The following is a 17,927-nucleotide window of genomic DNA, read 5'->3' on the forward strand; positions in this document are numbered from 1 at the left end:
TATATTATATTATATTATATTATATTATATTATATTATATTATATTACATTATATTACATTATAATACATTATTTAGGGCAAACTATTTGTTGTGATAACCACTTAACAGGCTCATCTGGGGAAGAGGTTCATTCTCCATTTCTCAGCAGTTGTTAATCACCTAGCACTCTTCACCTCAGGGTAGTCCTATGAGATTTCACTTAAGTTGGCCTATCAGCTGGCATTGCCATTGTTCAGGCCCTGTTTAAGCAGCAATGTTGTTGAGATTTCATGGATGTTGCTTTTCTCCTATATAAGACCCTGTCCACAGCAGACTTCCTGGTCCTCTGGTTCTTATGATATTTCTTTTCCCTCTTTCACAATGTTCCCTGAGTCTCTGGTATAGAGTTCTGTTGTAGATGTATTAACAGGGCTGGACAGTCCATGGTCAGGTCAGTTGCTATCTGCATTTTGACCAGTTGTGGAATTCTGTTATGGTCTCCATCTGGTGCAAAAAACATAAAGTTTCTTTGATGAACGGTGAGGCCTACATTTGTCTGTCAGTATAAGGATTCAAATTTAGAATGCTGTTAGGAAAGTAGCAACAGTAGTTTGTGCTAAGATCCATGACCTCAGTAGGTTGGGTAGATTTATAGTACCAGGCATGATTTCTTTCCTGTTGATCAGGCATTTTACTTCCCATTAGCCAGATTTTGGTTACCATCAAAATATAAATGCCACTATTGTATCTTCAAGGATATCTTGCCCTGCGTTTCTGTGATTCATAGGTTCCATAGCTAGCCAGAACTATTGATTGTGTTCTTCCTTTGGCAGCTTGTATAGACCCTATGGTACTATGAAAGCTAGTCTTCAGGAAGGAAGACCTGTTTCCAAAGTTGGTGATGTCTTTACCAAGAAACGAAAAGGGTCTTACCTTCTGTTTTCTAGGAGGCAACAAAGGGCAACAGCAAAAGCCTACATTGTTAGTTTGGGGATTCTCTTGGACTCCCATGACCAACAACTCAAAAGAAGGTTTCTCATGACTGATACTGGATTTTTATTAGATAGTCAATGGCTCTTGGCAGTGGAATTATCTTCCCAAATGGTATAACCATAACTTCATTCATATATATATATCTATGACATACATAAATATTAGATTAAATTTACACATATTACATGTAATTTTAGGTTAACATAAAATACTGTAATTTCCTATGGCCATTTCAAATGTCCTCAGTTTTACTTCCTTCCTCCACCTGCTCCCAGTCCTTCATGTTGCCCCTCTCCCAATCTCTTGCTATAGAGCTATTCAGTTTATTAATTTTCTATTAATTAAATAGTGGCAGTTTGTGTTTTTTTGTTTTGTTTTGTTTTGTTTTGTTTTGTTTTTTTTTTTTTTGGTTTTTTTTTTGCTTTCCTGGGAACTGAGGAGTTTTAAGTTGTCAAGTGTATGTATGTGAAATATTTGGAGTGTTTTTATTATCCATTTGATATGTCTAGTGTTTGATACTGGACACTTTTTTCCTTTTGATTTTTTTTGTCAGTCTTTCTAGAGATTTGTGTATTTTATTTAGTGATGCTTTTTAAAAAATATCTCATTATTTCACAATTTCTCTGGTGATTTTTTTTCCTCCTACGTCTTGATTTTATTGATTTCTGTTTTTGATAATATTTTGGGGGTTTAATTTGTTTGTTTTTCTGGTGAAGGCTTAGCTCAGTGATTTGAATCTCTTCTAAATGTATGCCAGACATAGAGATTCACATAAAAATATTTCCTGGGCATCTGATTCCCCCAGACATCTCAGATTTGATTTTTCTTTCTTTTTTCATTAATTTATTTGTTCACTTTATATCCTAATCACAACTCCACTTCCTTGTCTCCTCCCAGTCCTGCCCTCCCACCCACTTCTCCTATATATCCATCCCAGTACCAACCCCCCTGGCACATCAAGACTAAGTGCCTCCTCTTTCACTGAGGCAAGACAAGGTTGCACTGATAGGAAAACAGGATTCAGAAAAAGGCAACAACAACAGAAAAAAATTCTCTCCCAATCGTGCTTTAGGTTTTCCATACACATTTTGACATATCATTTCTTGACTGTGTCTGTTGTTTTCTGGAAATGTCCTCTGTGACTCCTGTGGTTATGTGGAAGGATGGCATTGTTTTTAAGTATCATGAAAGAACAATTACTGTTATTTTCCTGTTAATGATTTCACTTTCATTCTGTTGTTGACATACAACACATTGTGACTTAAATTATTTTGTGTTTTTGAGGCTTCCATTTATGTCCAGGGTATGGTCTGTGTTGGTGTATAAAAGCATGTACTTTTAAAAGATTTCTGTTTGGGGCCAGTGTGATGACTCAGCAGGTGAAAAGGCTTGCCTTGAAAGGCTGACAATCTGAATTTGATCTCCAGAATCCACATAAACATGTGTATAGAGAAACAACTGAAATAACTTGTTCTCTGGCCTCTACACATGCACCATGGTCCATGTACTAGAACACACACATACACACACACACACACACACACACACACACGCTATACACACATGCAAACAACAATAATAAATAGAATGGGGTGAAATAAACTTTAAAATATTTGTGTGCTTTGCCTTGTTGTATAGACCATTCTAAAAGCCAGCTTCATTGGTAGGGGCATTAAGCCCTCCTCTATGCCAGTTCCCATTGGCATAAAGCCCTCCCATATCTTTACTGAATCCCTTTGTTCTACCGGCTGTTTAAAGACCATTGACGTCTCCAGAATGACTGTTTGATTCTTCTCTGTTCTGTCAGTTTGACTTCATGTACTTTGAAACCCTGCTACCTCTTCTTGTATTGACTCTTTCATCATATAATTTCTCTATGGTAATTTTCTTTACTCTGAAGTCCACTTCATCTGTCCACGTCATACTATATTTGCCCTGCTTTCTTTTGATTAGTGTTTTTATAACATGAATTTTCCTTTATTTTTGCTTCCATTTTGCTTATACTGTTACATTTGAAATGAGGTTCTCATTGGCAGTATGTAGTTAACTTGTACTGTAACGCTGCATTCCCTTTTAAGTTTTTAAAATTTTATTTTTACTTTTCATTTATTTGTGTTTGTGTGCACATGTGTGCAGATGCCTCCAGGGGTCAGAAGAGGGCACTGGATTCTCTAGAGTTATGTGCAGTTGTGAGTCACCCATTGTGGGTGCTGGGAACTGAACTTAGGTCATCAGGAAGAGCAGCAATTGCTCTTAACTGCTGAGCCAACTTTAGAACTCCTCTTTTCTTTTAGGGATGTAGGCCTTTTGTATCAAATACTGATACACTTGAGCTCAAGTCTGCCATTTTATATTGTGTTTTCCTTATTCTTTTCATTTCTGGTTTTTTTTTTTTTCTCTTTTACTGTGGATATGTGAAAATTGTTCCATTTAGCTTCATTTTTATTTACTTTAGTGGCTTTAAGCATCTAGTTTTTATGTGCATGTATATATGTGTATGTTGATATCATTTCACTAGCTTGAGGGAAGTATAGAAACTTGAATTCATTTTCTGATTGTCTTAAGTATTTCATACATTTGCATTTAGAATCACATCAGTCTTATTTTTGCCCTCGCTATCAACCACAGAGCTGAAAGGAACCTGCTGCATTCACCTATTTGTATTTGTTTCCTATGCTCATTACCTTTCCTCTGTCTCTCACATCTACAAAAGTTTCAGGGTTTTTTTCCTTTTAATAAATTATCACTTTTCTGCTTGGAATGCTGCCTTCAGCAATTCTTTTAGGGTAGATTTGATGATGGGTTTCTCGCTGACTTTTACTAGATCACACATCTTCTGGGTAGAAGCCTCTGGGTTGCTTCCTGTCCTTCTCCAGTTGAAGACTCTTATAGCATATCTTCCTAGTATTCATAATCTGTATAAAGTGAGCAACTCTCATTTCAGTCTTTTCATATGGAACTAACATGTTTGTTCTGAGTAGTAGGTACTTTGGAGTTCTCTTTCTCACTCTGTCTTTCTTTTGGTTGTTTTCAGAAGTAGTGATATGTTTTGTTTTGTTTTTTTTTATTCTATTTGCTTTCTTTCAGCTTTTTCAGTTGGTATGTTTATGACTCTTGCTAATTGGGAATTTTTCTGCTCTTATTTCAAGTTCTTTTTTCATTTCTACACCTTCTCCCCTCAGAAATTTAAATGACATGTTTGCTTTTTGACTTTTTGAAATGTATCATTTGTGTTGTGAGGAGGGGAGACAAGTGCATACGTGTCAACAGTACACATGAAGTCAGGGCTCTGGGGATTGACCTTAGGTCACAGGTGCTTTACCTGTTGCAGCATCTTGCTGGCCCCAATTTATTTTCACAGATTTCTGATGCTCCATTTTTGTTTTCTGTTTTTGTTCTGTCTACTTTTCTCTTTTATTTTTATTGGGTAATTTTGCTTTAATTAGTCTTTTGTTGTTGTTGTTCTTTCTTCCTGTTATTGAATTATGCCCACTCAGCTTTTAAAAATCACATTTTAATTTGTCATACATGTTCATAATCATTTTTAAAGTATTTATATATTTATATATGAGTGCTCTGTCTTCATACCACACAAGGAAAAAAATCAGATTCCATTACAGATGGTTGTGAGCCACCATATGGTTTCTGGGAATTGAACTCAGGACCTCTGGAAGAGTAGTCAATACTCTTAACCACTGAGCTATCTCTACAGCCCCGTTTGTAGGCATTTTTAACAATGCTTTTGACACAGAATTTACATGGGACAGAAGATGCATAATCTCATGCTGCATGAGAAAATAAGGTCAGGGTTGTTACACTGAAGATGAGGATTCTCATTATCTCTGAGATAATACGTCTCATATGTTACTTTCCTTGATAGGCCCTGTCTCTTTATTCTCATTTGACTTCTATTTATGACTATGTATGATTGGCAAAAATTCATGACTCCCTGCTCCCTCTGACACCATCTTAATAGGAAAGAAGCATTCACTTCTTTAATTTAATCATGGGGGTGGTGGTGATGAGAGTCCAGAGTCTCTGTTGTTACCAAGGTTGATTGAGAGGGGTATCTCTTAGTATTGGTCTAGAAGAGCAACATTGGCCTTCTCTTTTTACTTCTTTGACATCACAGAAGCTAAGGATGTTGAGGCTGACCATGAACTGGAGTTGATAGGGTACCAGCACAGTTTTATCTGAGTGGCTACTGTCTGAATTTTCCTTAGTAATGGATAGAGCAGACCGTGTGTGTGTGTGTGTGTGTGTGTGTGTGTGTGTGTGTGTGTGTGAGAGAGAGAGAGAGGGGGGGGTAGGGAGAGAGAGAGGAGAGAGGAAAGAAGGGAGGGAGAGACAGAATTAATTAATTAATGTTAGAGTTTGGACATACACATGCTGTGCCATGGGAAGCAGTGTCACAGCACAACTTTTTAGGTTACAGTCTCTTGTCCATTTTGTCCTTATCACTGCAGCTGTACTATGTATTCCAAGGTAGTTCACCATGAGCCTTGAGGCAGATCTTCTGGATAGATCCAGTAGACATTTGTCAATGCTTTTCTGGCATGTTCTACTTACATTTTCAGTTTATCTGTAGCTGTCAATCTGTAAGGCAAAGAAGGAAACCCAGGGAAATCTCTACACTGTTGTTTTTAGAGTTCTGAAGATGTCTGCCTTCTTCTCTTTTTCTTTTTGAGCCTTATTAAGTTTGTCTTATATGTAATGTCTGTGATTTTTTTGTTCTATGTAATAAGAACAACGGATATCATCCCCATTATTGTCCCATCTACATAGATTTTAAAGTGTCTAACCACTTATTATCCTATAATAAATTGCTTGAGAACAGTTTGTTTCAGTATCTAAAAATGTTGATAAAGCAGTAATAAATAGCTTATTGTAGTGCTTCTGATTTATGATTCATTTGTTCAGTTTTTGATGATGGTAGGAAGAATTCTACGACTAAGCTTGTTGGATTAACTTTTCTTGGAAGAGAAGTGAATAAACATCTATTTACCCCAGACAGCTCTAACAACAGACCAAGGGAACAACTGCATCCATGTTCAACTTGGTGAACCAATGACCTTACTGTCCTTACAGAAGCAAAGTGTAGGGTGCTTAGAGCAACATGAGTGAGCACAGTAGCTGTGTCACCAGAAGATCCCACCCCGGCACGGACAATGACTGCATAGTTGGACTGACTCTTCTCACCCACACTTCAGTTTATTTTCTACACTTTGTACTTGAGCACCTCCACAGACAACACGCAGATGACTAGAACTAGATATACTGGCAGGGAGTCACAAATCAGAAGTGCAGCTGGAATTTCAAATGACAGTGTAATGACCCTTCCCACCCCTCCTTTCCTGAGGGAACAGCAGTACCCACCTTAAACATATCTTGTGGGTAGTCACACAAGATTAAGATATCTCTGGTTAAGATAGTAACTGCCAGGCTGTACCCAGAGGACAGTGTCCTATGGAGAGAGTGCACATTCGGCCAATCATTCTTAAATTTAGCATGCATGCAAACACTTGTTTATTGGGACCTCATCCCTGACAAAAGTGAAAACTGGCATTCCCAACATGCTGCTAGGTGCTGCTGCTTTGGGACCACACTAGAGAAATACTGACTTGGTGACAGCTTGTTGAGTTTCAGTGATATATATGAGCAATATATACAGCTGGGCTGAGTAAAAAAATACTAATGTGCAGTAAGCGAGATAAACTGGGCTGAGAACTTCAGTTACAGCAGAAACAGGCATGATCTAAGCAAGGGTGAAAGTTCACTCTGCTTGCAGCACTTGTGCAGAGCGTTGAATTTGTGATGGAATAAGTCATTCTCAGCACTGTTCTTTGTAGCATCTTAGAGGCCAAAAGATTGGGACACTGAGGGAAATAGCACTCATTTTATTACAGAGAGTATAGGCCAAAATGAGAGATACAGTGATCTGTGAACATAAAGTAATGCCAATTTTATTGGATCCTAGAAAGAACCTATTTGAGTGGCTACCCTAAATTACGTTCTGTAACAAGTATATGACACACAAAATCTTTTTTAAAGTCTCCAAATTGACACCAGAAGAGTCTGTTCCATTGATCTGAGTAATGATGCCCAGCCAGGCAGGGACTGCACAGGTCTCATCCAGAAGCTTGCCACTATGTCCTGAGCTCATGAACAGAAATAAAACTGCTCCATTCAGTGGTAAAAATCCAGGTCAACATGAACCTAGAAGTAGTTTTCATTGGGTGATTAATATAAAAAATAAAATGAAAATAACCTGTGGTGATGGTGTTTTTCCCCAGTGTGGGCTGTTATAAGGTACTTATTATGAAAGAAACCTGTTGTGGTGTGGCAGTAATAATGTCTTCCCTTCTCTCTAGCTCTGTTGGCTTAGCAAAAGCAGCCTTAGAAGCGATTAATGGATTTAACCTCTTTGGAAACCAGGTAAAAGAAAAATCTAGTATTTGCATATTTAAGTAATTTTGCTATCTGTTGTCAAAGTTACTATAATTCCCTTAAAGCAGTGACTGCCTGAAATGTATGTGGCAGTTCATTCTCGGACAGCTTTGCTTGGAAATGATTGGCCCCACTTCAGGTTCAACTTTCATTTGGTGGTGGGACTGTCTTCATAAGTTTGATTTTGGTTGTTGGGTAACTTCTTCATTCTCTGAGTCGATTCTAAGGAGTTTCACATTTTGATGTATCCACATTTTGATATATTCCTTTCATTGTGTACCATACAGTTTCCATGTTAGGTCTCAATGTATGTTTCATGCAGAGAGGGAATTTTTGTAATGTCTATAGGGAGGATGGGAAATTATGGGCCTAGTGAACCTCAGAGCACTCTCTCTCTCTTTCTCTCTCTCTCTCTCATCTCTCTCTCCCTACTCACCTCCTCACTCCATCTTTGGATAAAGTGAAGGTCAGAAAATCACTTTAGATTTTCATGTCATATTTAAGCAATGTTTTGTTTTTTTTTTCCACTTAAAGTCTCTAACAGCTGACAGTAGATTCAGTTGTTGCTGGAAGAGAATGAGTAAGAGAAAGCTCACTATTCTGGACCAAGAACTAGACTAGTTTTCTTCAGGAATGTTTGTAGATTCCTGAATTGGCAAAGCAATGTGAAGTTCCACGTGATTTAACTAACAACTGGTTACTAGTGTTCTTAGTCATAGAGGGACAGTGGGCTCTGCCAAAGCTATAAGAAAAGGAAGTCCAGTAAGGAAGCTAACAAATTGGGGTGGGCTGTAAGCCTTCTAGAACTTCTCAAGAACACTGCCAGGAGTTGTGGATGAACGCAGAGGGCTTAATAGAACAGCAGCTTGAAAAGGTCAAGCTGCCAAGGAGAAAGCTGGGTAGGGCAGAGTGTCTAGTTTGGCTGTGACCCTGGTAGTGGCCGGCTTGGTTTTTGTCATGCTGTTGCTTCCTTTGCAGGGCCTCAGGCTACACCTGCTGTTTAACACCTACTGCCTCATCTCCACACACACACTCCTCACAGCTGCTGCAATGACTGCTGTCCCTGCCTGGTTGCCAGGGCTTTACTTTTCTGGAACATCTGACTTGTCTAACCGGGCATTGGGTCTTAGCTGTAAATATTCTGCCAATATTGTTTCTTAGTGTGTTTTTAAATCTTGTGTGTACCCTAGAATCATTGGAGTGATTAAAAAAGCAGTCATGCTTTTTTAGGCTCCATCTAGGCTCCTTCCTGACCCTGGTGTAAAGGAGACTATAGCCCCCTTAGAGTTTTAATGCTCAAAAATTCTAAACTGCTGCCAAAAACGTAGATTTTTTTTTTAACATAACTACATGCTAAATGTTAGTAAATAGGCAATTTCCTTTAGCCACACAAATAGTAATTTGAATAGATAAAGAAAAAGAAAGGATACTCACAAAAGCCTATTCAGACACACCTAAAACCAACCAACCAAATGACATACCAAAGTGTACATGTAAAAGTAAACAATGAAACAGAAACTATCAGATCAACTAGTATTTCTTCCTGATTAGAACCAATATTATTTCTTACTTGGGGTTGTCTTTTTTAGCAGGCTTCACAGTTGCATGGTAAAAGGAGGAATCCACTATCATAAATTCAGACACATTAATATATGATGCCCTTACTGAGTATGCCTGTGTGGGACTCCTCTCTCTGTAAGAATTCCTTAGTTTAATGCCCTGCACACATCTAGCTATCTCTGATATGCTAGCACTTTCCATGCTGGCTTTCTGGAATCTAGGCTCTGAGGGTAGTGGAAGGCACCTTAATGCTGTGCTAACCTCTGTGGTTGCATGCTATTATGTGTCCTTTTGTAATTCTTCCTGGCTAGATCTTGGTTGGTTTTTGTTTGGTCTGTTGTTTCCCATACATCTTGGCAGGAATACTTTAGCCGCCATGAGGAATGCACCAGGTTTGTCACACTTGTTTATTCTCATGCTGTGCTCACTCAGACAGTGGCTGCACTAATACTTCCTGTAGTCCTTGGACTAGTCACTTATTCTTGGAAAATCTCAGCTTTTGGTTTCTACTATATACTTCTGTTACAGATTCTGTGGCTAACTATGTCCTGTCCATCTCTCCACCCTTAGTGTAGCTCAGCTTCTTCCTGGTTCACCAAACGTACAGCCCTACACTCTTTGGCAGCTCTTGGGGCCTTGCCTCAGGAACACTGGATCACGCTTGCTTCTTTTAGGGGTCTTTATAGATCTCACCTGGGCTTATTTACTTTCTCACAATTGCTTTGTATGTTTCTGCCACTCTTCAACTATTTCTTTCCTAAGAATAGAGTCTATCCAATTCTTTTCCTTGATGGCTTGATGACTGATGTAGCTTCTAATCTGCTATCTCTATAAGAAGTCCCTCTTTCTCTCCAAATGCAGTTAGCCTGGAACCAGCCAGGACCTGCCTTTCTAAAAGTACCTATCAAAGCGATACATGAAAGAGCTCCTAATGGCATCCACAAAGTCAGAAGACACTGTGCAGTTTCTGCCCACTCTCCAGTGGCATACAGCTTGCCCAAGAGACAGTAGCACTAATAACACATGTGCCAGCACTGGTCTCAGCCTGGCGTCACATCACTTTATTGAGACTGTTGGTGTTGGCAGTTTATAAGGGTCACAGATATTACCTTTGGCCTTTGTGACCAACTCAGGAGTATCTGTTCTGGTCATGAAGCTTAAGTGGAGAGGGCAGCCCTTCCACAATACCAAAACTCATGTCCTCATGGTGATGGTCAGGTTCAATCATCTTGTTCATCTATTAGAACAAGCAATGACAGATACTAAGATGGATCGAAAAGTTTGAGCTCTTAGTTGTAAAAAGACTCTAGATAGAGTCAGCATATTATGCAGAGTCGTGGCTTTAGGAAGTGGAATATAAAAATCAATCTAGGGACTATGAAGAGATGACTCAGTGGTTAAGAGCTCTTCCAGAGGTGTCCTGGGTTCTATTCCCAGCACCTACATGGTAGCTCACAACCATCTACAACTGCAGTCTTAAGGGATTTGACATCCTGTTCTGGCTTCTGTGGGTACCAGACATACATGTGCAGCACAGACACACATGTAAGCAAAACACTTATACATATACAATAAATTAAATATCAAATAACCGAAGTTAATAGGTTCTCTCAAGTAATTCCTTTAACACATCCTTTCCTGTTCTTGCCTTTAATTGTGAAAGGCAGGAGACTGACAAATTGCACGGAGGTCAGAAGCTGGAATGACAGATTGCTCATGTTCTGCAAAGTATTCAAAACAGAGCAGAGATCTGCCTTCCTTTGAAATCTGCAGCCCTAAAAGTGCATGTTTGTTGATTTAAAGTAGGTGATAATTCTGTGTGAGCTTTTCTTGATGTTGTTAATGAATTGCTTCTAAATGGAAACTTGCTGTCTGTGTCCTTATGTGGTTCTAGGGTTTTTTTTTTTTATTTGTTTGTTTTATGTTTTTCCCCTCCTGGAAATCTTGGCTATAAGGCCTATAGCATGGTATATATTTTTATACAGATGACAGTATTCTATCCCAGACATTGGAGGCAGTCATTTTATGAGATTATTTTCTCTTAGGCATACATCTTAAAGGGTGGCAGATAAAAACTGGAACCTCAACAAATACTTGATGAGTTTAAGTAAGTTATTTATTTCTGGCCAGAAAACATTAGTTTACTATTTATTTTATCATATAATGGAGAGACTTGTCAAATTTGTCTTATTAGTTATACATTATCCTTTTATATATTTTAAAGGTCCGGTTTCAGACAAGACAGTTCTTGGCCTAGAGGTACATTCTAGCTCCTGTTTTGTGAATTCGCAGGCCCCTAGCCTATTTATTTTCCTGCCATGTTTTCTAACAGTCTGCTTGCTGCTGCTCCCACCAGAGTCTAGGCTCTGGCTTTGCTCTTCGACTCTCCAGCTGACCTGGACTCAGTGCCACACGTAAGGTTCTCAGACATTACCACGCACCTCACATCTGGTCAGCTGTGTTCTGGAGCAGTGTTCAAATTCATTCTTGTTTTTCCTCACAGGAAAGTATGTTGTACTCTTATAGGAATAGATGCTCCAGGCTGCTCTCTGTAGTCAGGAGAAATGTAGGGAGCCCAGGACTCTCTGTTTAGCCTCAGCACAACTATTGAGAGAACGTTACTCATTCCCTGTTATCAAGTCAGTTGCCAGAGTTAAAGATGGTGTTTTGAATGAGCAATCATTCTGTTTTACTAGATAATCTTCATGAAGAATTATTCTAGATAATTATTCAACATAATTCTAGATTGTTACCTAAATTTGTTTAGTTTGATCATGTAATCAAAACAATTTAGGAGATGTTTACAACTCAGATTTACGAATCAAAATTATTTCTTGCTTTATCTCATATCATACTCTAGCTAAACTATTTCTTTATTAAAATGGTTGTAATTTATTAGACATCTTATAAAATCAAAACATGATATATAAGAAAATATAAAATAATATCTAATAATATTAAATTTGTTTCAAGAAATTCAGGAAATATTGAAAGCATACAGTAAAGGGCTAGAGAGGTGGCTCAGTGGTCAAGAGCACTGGCTGCTCTTCCAGAGGACTCAAGTCCAGTTCCCAGCAGCCACATAGAGGCTCACAACTGTCTATAACTCCAGTTCCAGGGCTTCTGGTGCCCTCTTCTGGCCTTCAAGAGCACCAGGTACGCATGTGGTACACAAACATGAATGTAGGAAAAGCATCCATTTTTATGAAAAACAAATAATTAATAAAAATTAAAGTCTTAATAATCTCTTACACAATTGCATTCAGTGACAGAATGTTTTTGAATTGTCTTATCTCACAGAAAGAATGTCACATGGTTTACAGTTCTCTGAAATGTATTTCCTTTTCTGTTTCTAGGGCTGTTCTTGGTCAGTTATATTTGTGGATCTGGACGCTCACAATCGCAACAGGCAGACATTGTGCTCACTGTTACCAAGAGAATCACGCTCTCATGTGAGATGATATTACAGTAAACTGAAATGACTTCTCATTTATAACTTTTTTTTTATGTTGTTTAACCTACTTTTCGAGAAAGCACACTACAGTGTGGAGTTCATGTCGGATGAGAAGACGCTATACTGACGTGTCTTCTTTTGCTTCTGAGGCTCAGTGAGGAAGTAAACAGCTTTAGGCAAAGCTGTCCAGTCCTTTGAGTTTTTTTGTTAGACAACAGAAAAGTAGACAATTCTTTTCTCTCTTGGAGAAATTAGCAAAAGTAGCCTTAAAAAAGGAATCATTGTTTTTATAATCGAGTCTTAGAAGAATTCATTTCGTCTAGGGCCCCCATGGTGGAGCATATCTGAATCTCTTTTCTTTGTTTGATGAACTTCTGTGTATTTGCTGTACCTGGCTGTCCATTTCTTTAGGGGTTGTTTACAGTTTTATCCTTCAAAAACTACCCCAAACAGAATATTTAACTCTTACATGACTAATCCCAGATTGTAATGAACACACAACAAATAAAAAGGCATTATGTGTTTATTTAATGATGTTCTGGCCATTTATTCTACTACTGAAATAGTCTTTGGCAACATCCTGATATAGGTTTTCACATATTTTAGTGAACATAACTTTTGTTTTAGGAAAATATAGAATAGTGTTTTTCTATGAACAAACATGTTTCCATTCAGTAAACAAATTTCTGTAATATCAATTCTAATTGCTTCTGCAGTATAAATGCTAGTGGATTCTAATTTATTCAGTTAGTTGTTGGGACTTTTGGGTTTTTTTCCCTCCTTTTTTACTGTTACAGGCAAATCGCTGCATTAGCTAAGTTGTGACAGTAAGTATTAATTTTTTTTACATTCTGTTCAGTTATAATTTTCAAGTTACATCCTGATATTGAAGCTTAAAAATTCTTTTTATTAATGAATAAAGTGTTACCTGTTTTATCAGTTTTACAAAACACGCATCATAGGAACATCTGTCTTTAGCTCATTTCAGCTGATAAGCTTTTTTACTTTAATTTGAATGAACTTCTTGGGCTGTTTTGGTCATGCACTGCAGACCCTCACAACCTCGTTATCTTAATGACCCAGAACACAGATGCTGCCCTGCTCCCGTGCATCAGCTACCCTGCCTTTGCCCTGGATGATGAAGTTCTATTCAGCCAGACACTTGATAAAGTGATCAGAAAATTAAAGGGAAAATATGGATTTAAGCGTTTCTTGAGAGATGGATACAGAACATCATTGGAAGATCCCAACAGACGCTACTACAAACCAGCTGAAATTAAGGTACCACACACTGTTCTGTGACAGTGGCGCATGCAAGCAGTGGAAAGTGTGGATGGAGGAGACTGACTTCTTGATGTGAGATCCTGCTCCACCTGGCTGTGTGAACATTATATGTCGCTAGAAATACTGTCACCTATGCCATAGCTTTTTCTAGGAATTGAATGCTGTTGTATGTCAATGCTTACAGTTGTGCTTTATACATAGTAACTGATCAATAAGTATTAACTTTTATTACCACATTGGTTACACGATATTTTTTAGCATTTTTTACCAAGCCTATTTCTCTTACATAGTTTTGTTTCTATTTGTCATCTGCTTTTATGTTATCAAGCAGATGATCTCTTTAAAACTAATACTCTGAGCTGGGCATAGTGGTTCATGCATTTAAAGTCAGCACTTAGGAACAGGAGCAGGGGCAGGCAGATCTCTATGAGTTTGAACTCTACATAGCGAATTCTAGGCCAGGTAGGGCTACACAGTGAGACCTTATTACAAAACATAGCAAAACACCATGTCCTCCTTCACCCACTCCTTCACCTACTGAGGAATGCTAGAGAAAGCTACAGACTGAGTAGGTGCCATCCAAAATCCAGTATTCATGTTTTTTTAAATTTTTTCTCATTTATTTATTTTATTCACTTTACATCCTTGTAGCCTCTTTCCTTCTCCTCTCCCAGTCTCACCCTCTCTTTCTCCCTCCTCTTCTCTCTCCTTTTCCTCAGAAAAGGGGAGCTTTCTTTCCCATTCACTCCAGCTCATCAAGTTGCATCAGGACTGAATGTGTCCTCTTCCCCTGTGGCCTGTCAAGGTAGCCCCACTAGGGGAAGTGATCTGAAAGCTAGCAAGTGAGCTCGTGTCTGATACAGTCCCCACTTCCCTTACTAGATTACCCACTTGAAGCCTAAACTACCCATCTTCTACATCTTTGTAGAGGTCCTAGGTCCAGCATCCTCTAACTAGACTTGTCTTCTAGTGAAGGTGAGAACACCAACCTACCTACAAAAACTTCAATCCCAAATTTACCCTGCCTACGAGATGTGCAGGGATAAAGATAGAGCAGAGATTGAGGGAATGCCCAACCAATGCCTGGCCCAACCAAAAACCCATCCTATCAGAGAGTGCCAATCCTTGACACTATGAACAATATTCTGCTAACCTTGCAGACAGGAGCCTGTCAGAGTTGTCCTCTGAGGCTTTATCCAGCAGCGCCTCAAAACAGATGATGAGACTCAGAGTCAAGCATTGGTCAATGTGTAGGGTGTCTTGGGGAATAGTGGGAGGAAAGAGAAAAGGACCTGGAAGTGACAAGAGCTCCACAGGAAAAACAACAGAACCAACTAACCAGAGCCCAGAGGGGCTTGCTAAGACTGAAGTAGTATTCCTGTTGATCGGTCCTTGTCACCATTCTCAGTTCTTATCAGGTCTGCTATGTGATCCTATAGGAATGTCCCTTAAAAACAAACAAACCTTGGACTCAAGTTCTCAGTTCTTTGTCCTCTTTCTGCTGGTAACCTTTTGTTTCTGTGTGGCAGCCTTTACTGAATCTTTCTGTCCATTAACACTTAATCCTCTCTGTCTTCCTCTTTAAAGATGCTGTCTCTCTTTCTTTAGGTATTCCATATGGAGAAATATGTAGATATAGATGCACACACATATATCTCTGTGTATGTACATCCTTTTTTTTAACTTATTTTTTTGGGAATCCCATGGAACAGTTTCTCCTCTGATAGAATATGTGTCTCTGTTCCTCATCTTTCCCACTTTTACCTTGCCTCCATTTTGCTTCTCCTAACTTATTTGTTTCCTTTGGCATAAATACATTAGTGGCCATTACTGAAGATACAAACAAAACCCTCCCTCAACTTTTGTTCCTGTTCACCTCCCATCTTCTGTCTGTAGCCATAATCCTGAAAAACACAGTCAGTATTTTATGTATAGACCTAGTATATCAGTTAGTTTTCATGTCTGGGTTACAGAACTGGAGACAGAAATAATTTATGTAAGGAAAGATTAATTCTGGCTCATAATCCAGGGTCTACAGTCCACCAAGGCAGGGAAGGCATGTCTTGATGTGGAGCCCACAACTCTGGCAGCATGAACTGACAGCACATATCTCATGGGCGTCAAGCTGGAAGCCAAGCACATCTGAGTCATAATTCTCAAAGCCTACCTCTAGCGCCTTGCTCTGTCGGCTGCTAGCCCAGCCTTACCTCAAAAAATCCTTACAAGCTTTCAAAATAGCAGCACTGACTGGGGCTGCCTTGATTGCATCCTACTAGCTCTGGCTGATGGCAGGCAGTTTTGGTGGCTGGTCAGAACGAGGGCTTCTCTCGCCTCACTCTGTTGACTCTCTGTGTCTGTGTGTGTTAACTGGGTTGTCTTTTTTGGAGTATTTTGTTTGCTTTTACCACATACTCCCTTCCATCCCTACTCTCTCTGTGTTAGTCTCCATCTTCTACTTCTGTGTCCCATCCTCATTGTGCTTTTCTCCCTACCATATGTGCTTGATCCCGACTCAGTGTGCCTTTAAGTGCCTTCCCTATGTGTGCAGCTGCTCCCACACATGCTTAACTTAGATGTCCCACAGTCTCCCTGACTCTAGTTCCTATTCCTCTGCCTAGGCCCATATCTGAGTCACTGTAGTTGTCTCCTTGCCACTTAACCACTTTTTTAAAAAATTAAATATTTTGTGCAGGGGTTCTAGGTTATCTCCACGAATAGTCCTTGGTTGGAGTATGAGTCTCTGGGAAGTTCCCTGTGTTCAAATTATCTTGTTCTGTTGCTCTCCTTGTGGAGTTCCCGTCCCCTCCAGCTCTTACTATTTCCCACTTCTTACATAAAATTCCATTCACTCTGCCCATCAGTTGGCCATCAGGCTCAGCATCTGCTTTGACAGTCTATACTGCAGAAGCTTTCAGAGGCCCTCTGTGGCAGGTTTCAAGGTTGTTTCCTGTTTTTCTTCTGGCTTTCAGAGGCCCTCTGTAGCAGGTTCCGAGGTTGTTTCCTATTTTCTTTTTCTTCTGATGTCCATCCTCTTTGCCTTTCAGGATGGGGATTGAGCGTTTTAGTTAGGGTCCTCTCTTTTGCTTAGTTTGTTTAGATGTACAGATTTTAGTGGGTTTATTCTATGTTGTATGTTTATATGAGTGAGTATATACCATGCCTGTCTTTTTGCTTCTGGGACAACTCACTCAGGATGATCCTTTCCAGGTCCACCATTTACCTGCAAATTTCATGATTTCCTTATTTTTCATTGCTAATTAATACTCCATTGTATAGATGTACCACAGTTTCTGTAATGGGAAGAGGGACTGCCTCTGACATAATCTGATTGGCCTGCTCGTTGATCACCTCCCCCTGAGGGGGGAGCAGCCTTACCAGGCCACAGTAGAGGACAATGCAGCCACTTTTGATGAGAACTGATAGACTAAGATCAGAAAGGAGAGGAGAACCTCCCCTATCAGTGGACTTGGGGAGTGGCATGCATGCAGAAAGGGGAGGGAGGGTGGGATCGGGAGGGGAGGAGGGAGGGGCTTATGGGGGGATACAAAATGAATAAAATGTAATTAATAAAATTTAAAAAAAGAAAAAAATTTAAATGAAAAAGAAATAAATCAAAAAAGAAAGAAAATTGTAAAAAGAATAAAGAAGGAAGAGTAGGTGGATACTACTTTCCTGTTAAGAAATATGTAGTAAGACACTGTTGGAAGCAAGTTTATGTATGTTTTCCAAAACTATAATTTAAAAGGGAATTATATGCAAAAGACAAGCTGCCATGCTGTAAGAATAATGAAACTGAAAAAAATTCTTTTAACAAAATTATTTTTAAAATTGTACAACTCAAATTCTATTGTAAAAACTAAATGTGTGCTATTATAATTAGTCGCAAAAATAAAGCCACTTTTAATTATTTTTAACATTAAAAAATTAAATATTTTATTAGTTTGTGAGAGAGAGAGAACACTTATCCTAGTGCCCACTATATGCACAAATCAATAAATAGACACAGTATAATACACACTGTCCATACGTAGCACATCATAACATAGATTAATAAACATCTGATAAGCGGGTGTGGTGGGGCATGCCTGTAATCTCAGTACTTGGGAGGCAGAGGAAGGCAGATCTCTGTGCATTCAAGGCCAGCCTGGTCTACAGAGTAAGTTCTAGCACAGCCAGGGCTATGCAGAGAAACTCTGTCTGGAAAAAAA

At 39.0% G+C, this 17,927-nt stretch overlaps 1 protein-coding gene across 1 annotated transcript in view; it reads left to right on the plus strand.

Annotated features, from left to right (window-relative positions):
• The window catches only part of Phkb (phosphorylase kinase regulatory subunit beta), a 181,744-nt gene that overhangs the window by 100,203 nt on the left and 63,614 nt on the right, over positions 1-17,927 (plus strand). The window contains exons 8-10 of the mRNA XM_055620957.1: positions 7,346-7,409; positions 12,338-12,433; positions 13,519-13,716. Coding sequence (XP_055476932.1) covers positions 7,346-7,409; positions 12,338-12,433; positions 13,519-13,716 — 358 coding nt within the window. The remainder of the gene's footprint in view (positions 1-7,345; positions 7,410-12,337; positions 12,434-13,518; positions 13,717-17,927) is intronic.

This window comes from Psammomys obesus, unplaced genomic scaffold, assembly GCF_907164565.1.
Source record: "Psammomys obesus unplaced genomic scaffold, mPsaObe1.curated_primary_1811, whole genome shotgun sequence".
In the NCBI taxonomy this organism is placed as follows: Eukaryota; Metazoa; Chordata; class Mammalia; order Rodentia; family Muridae; genus Psammomys; species Psammomys obesus.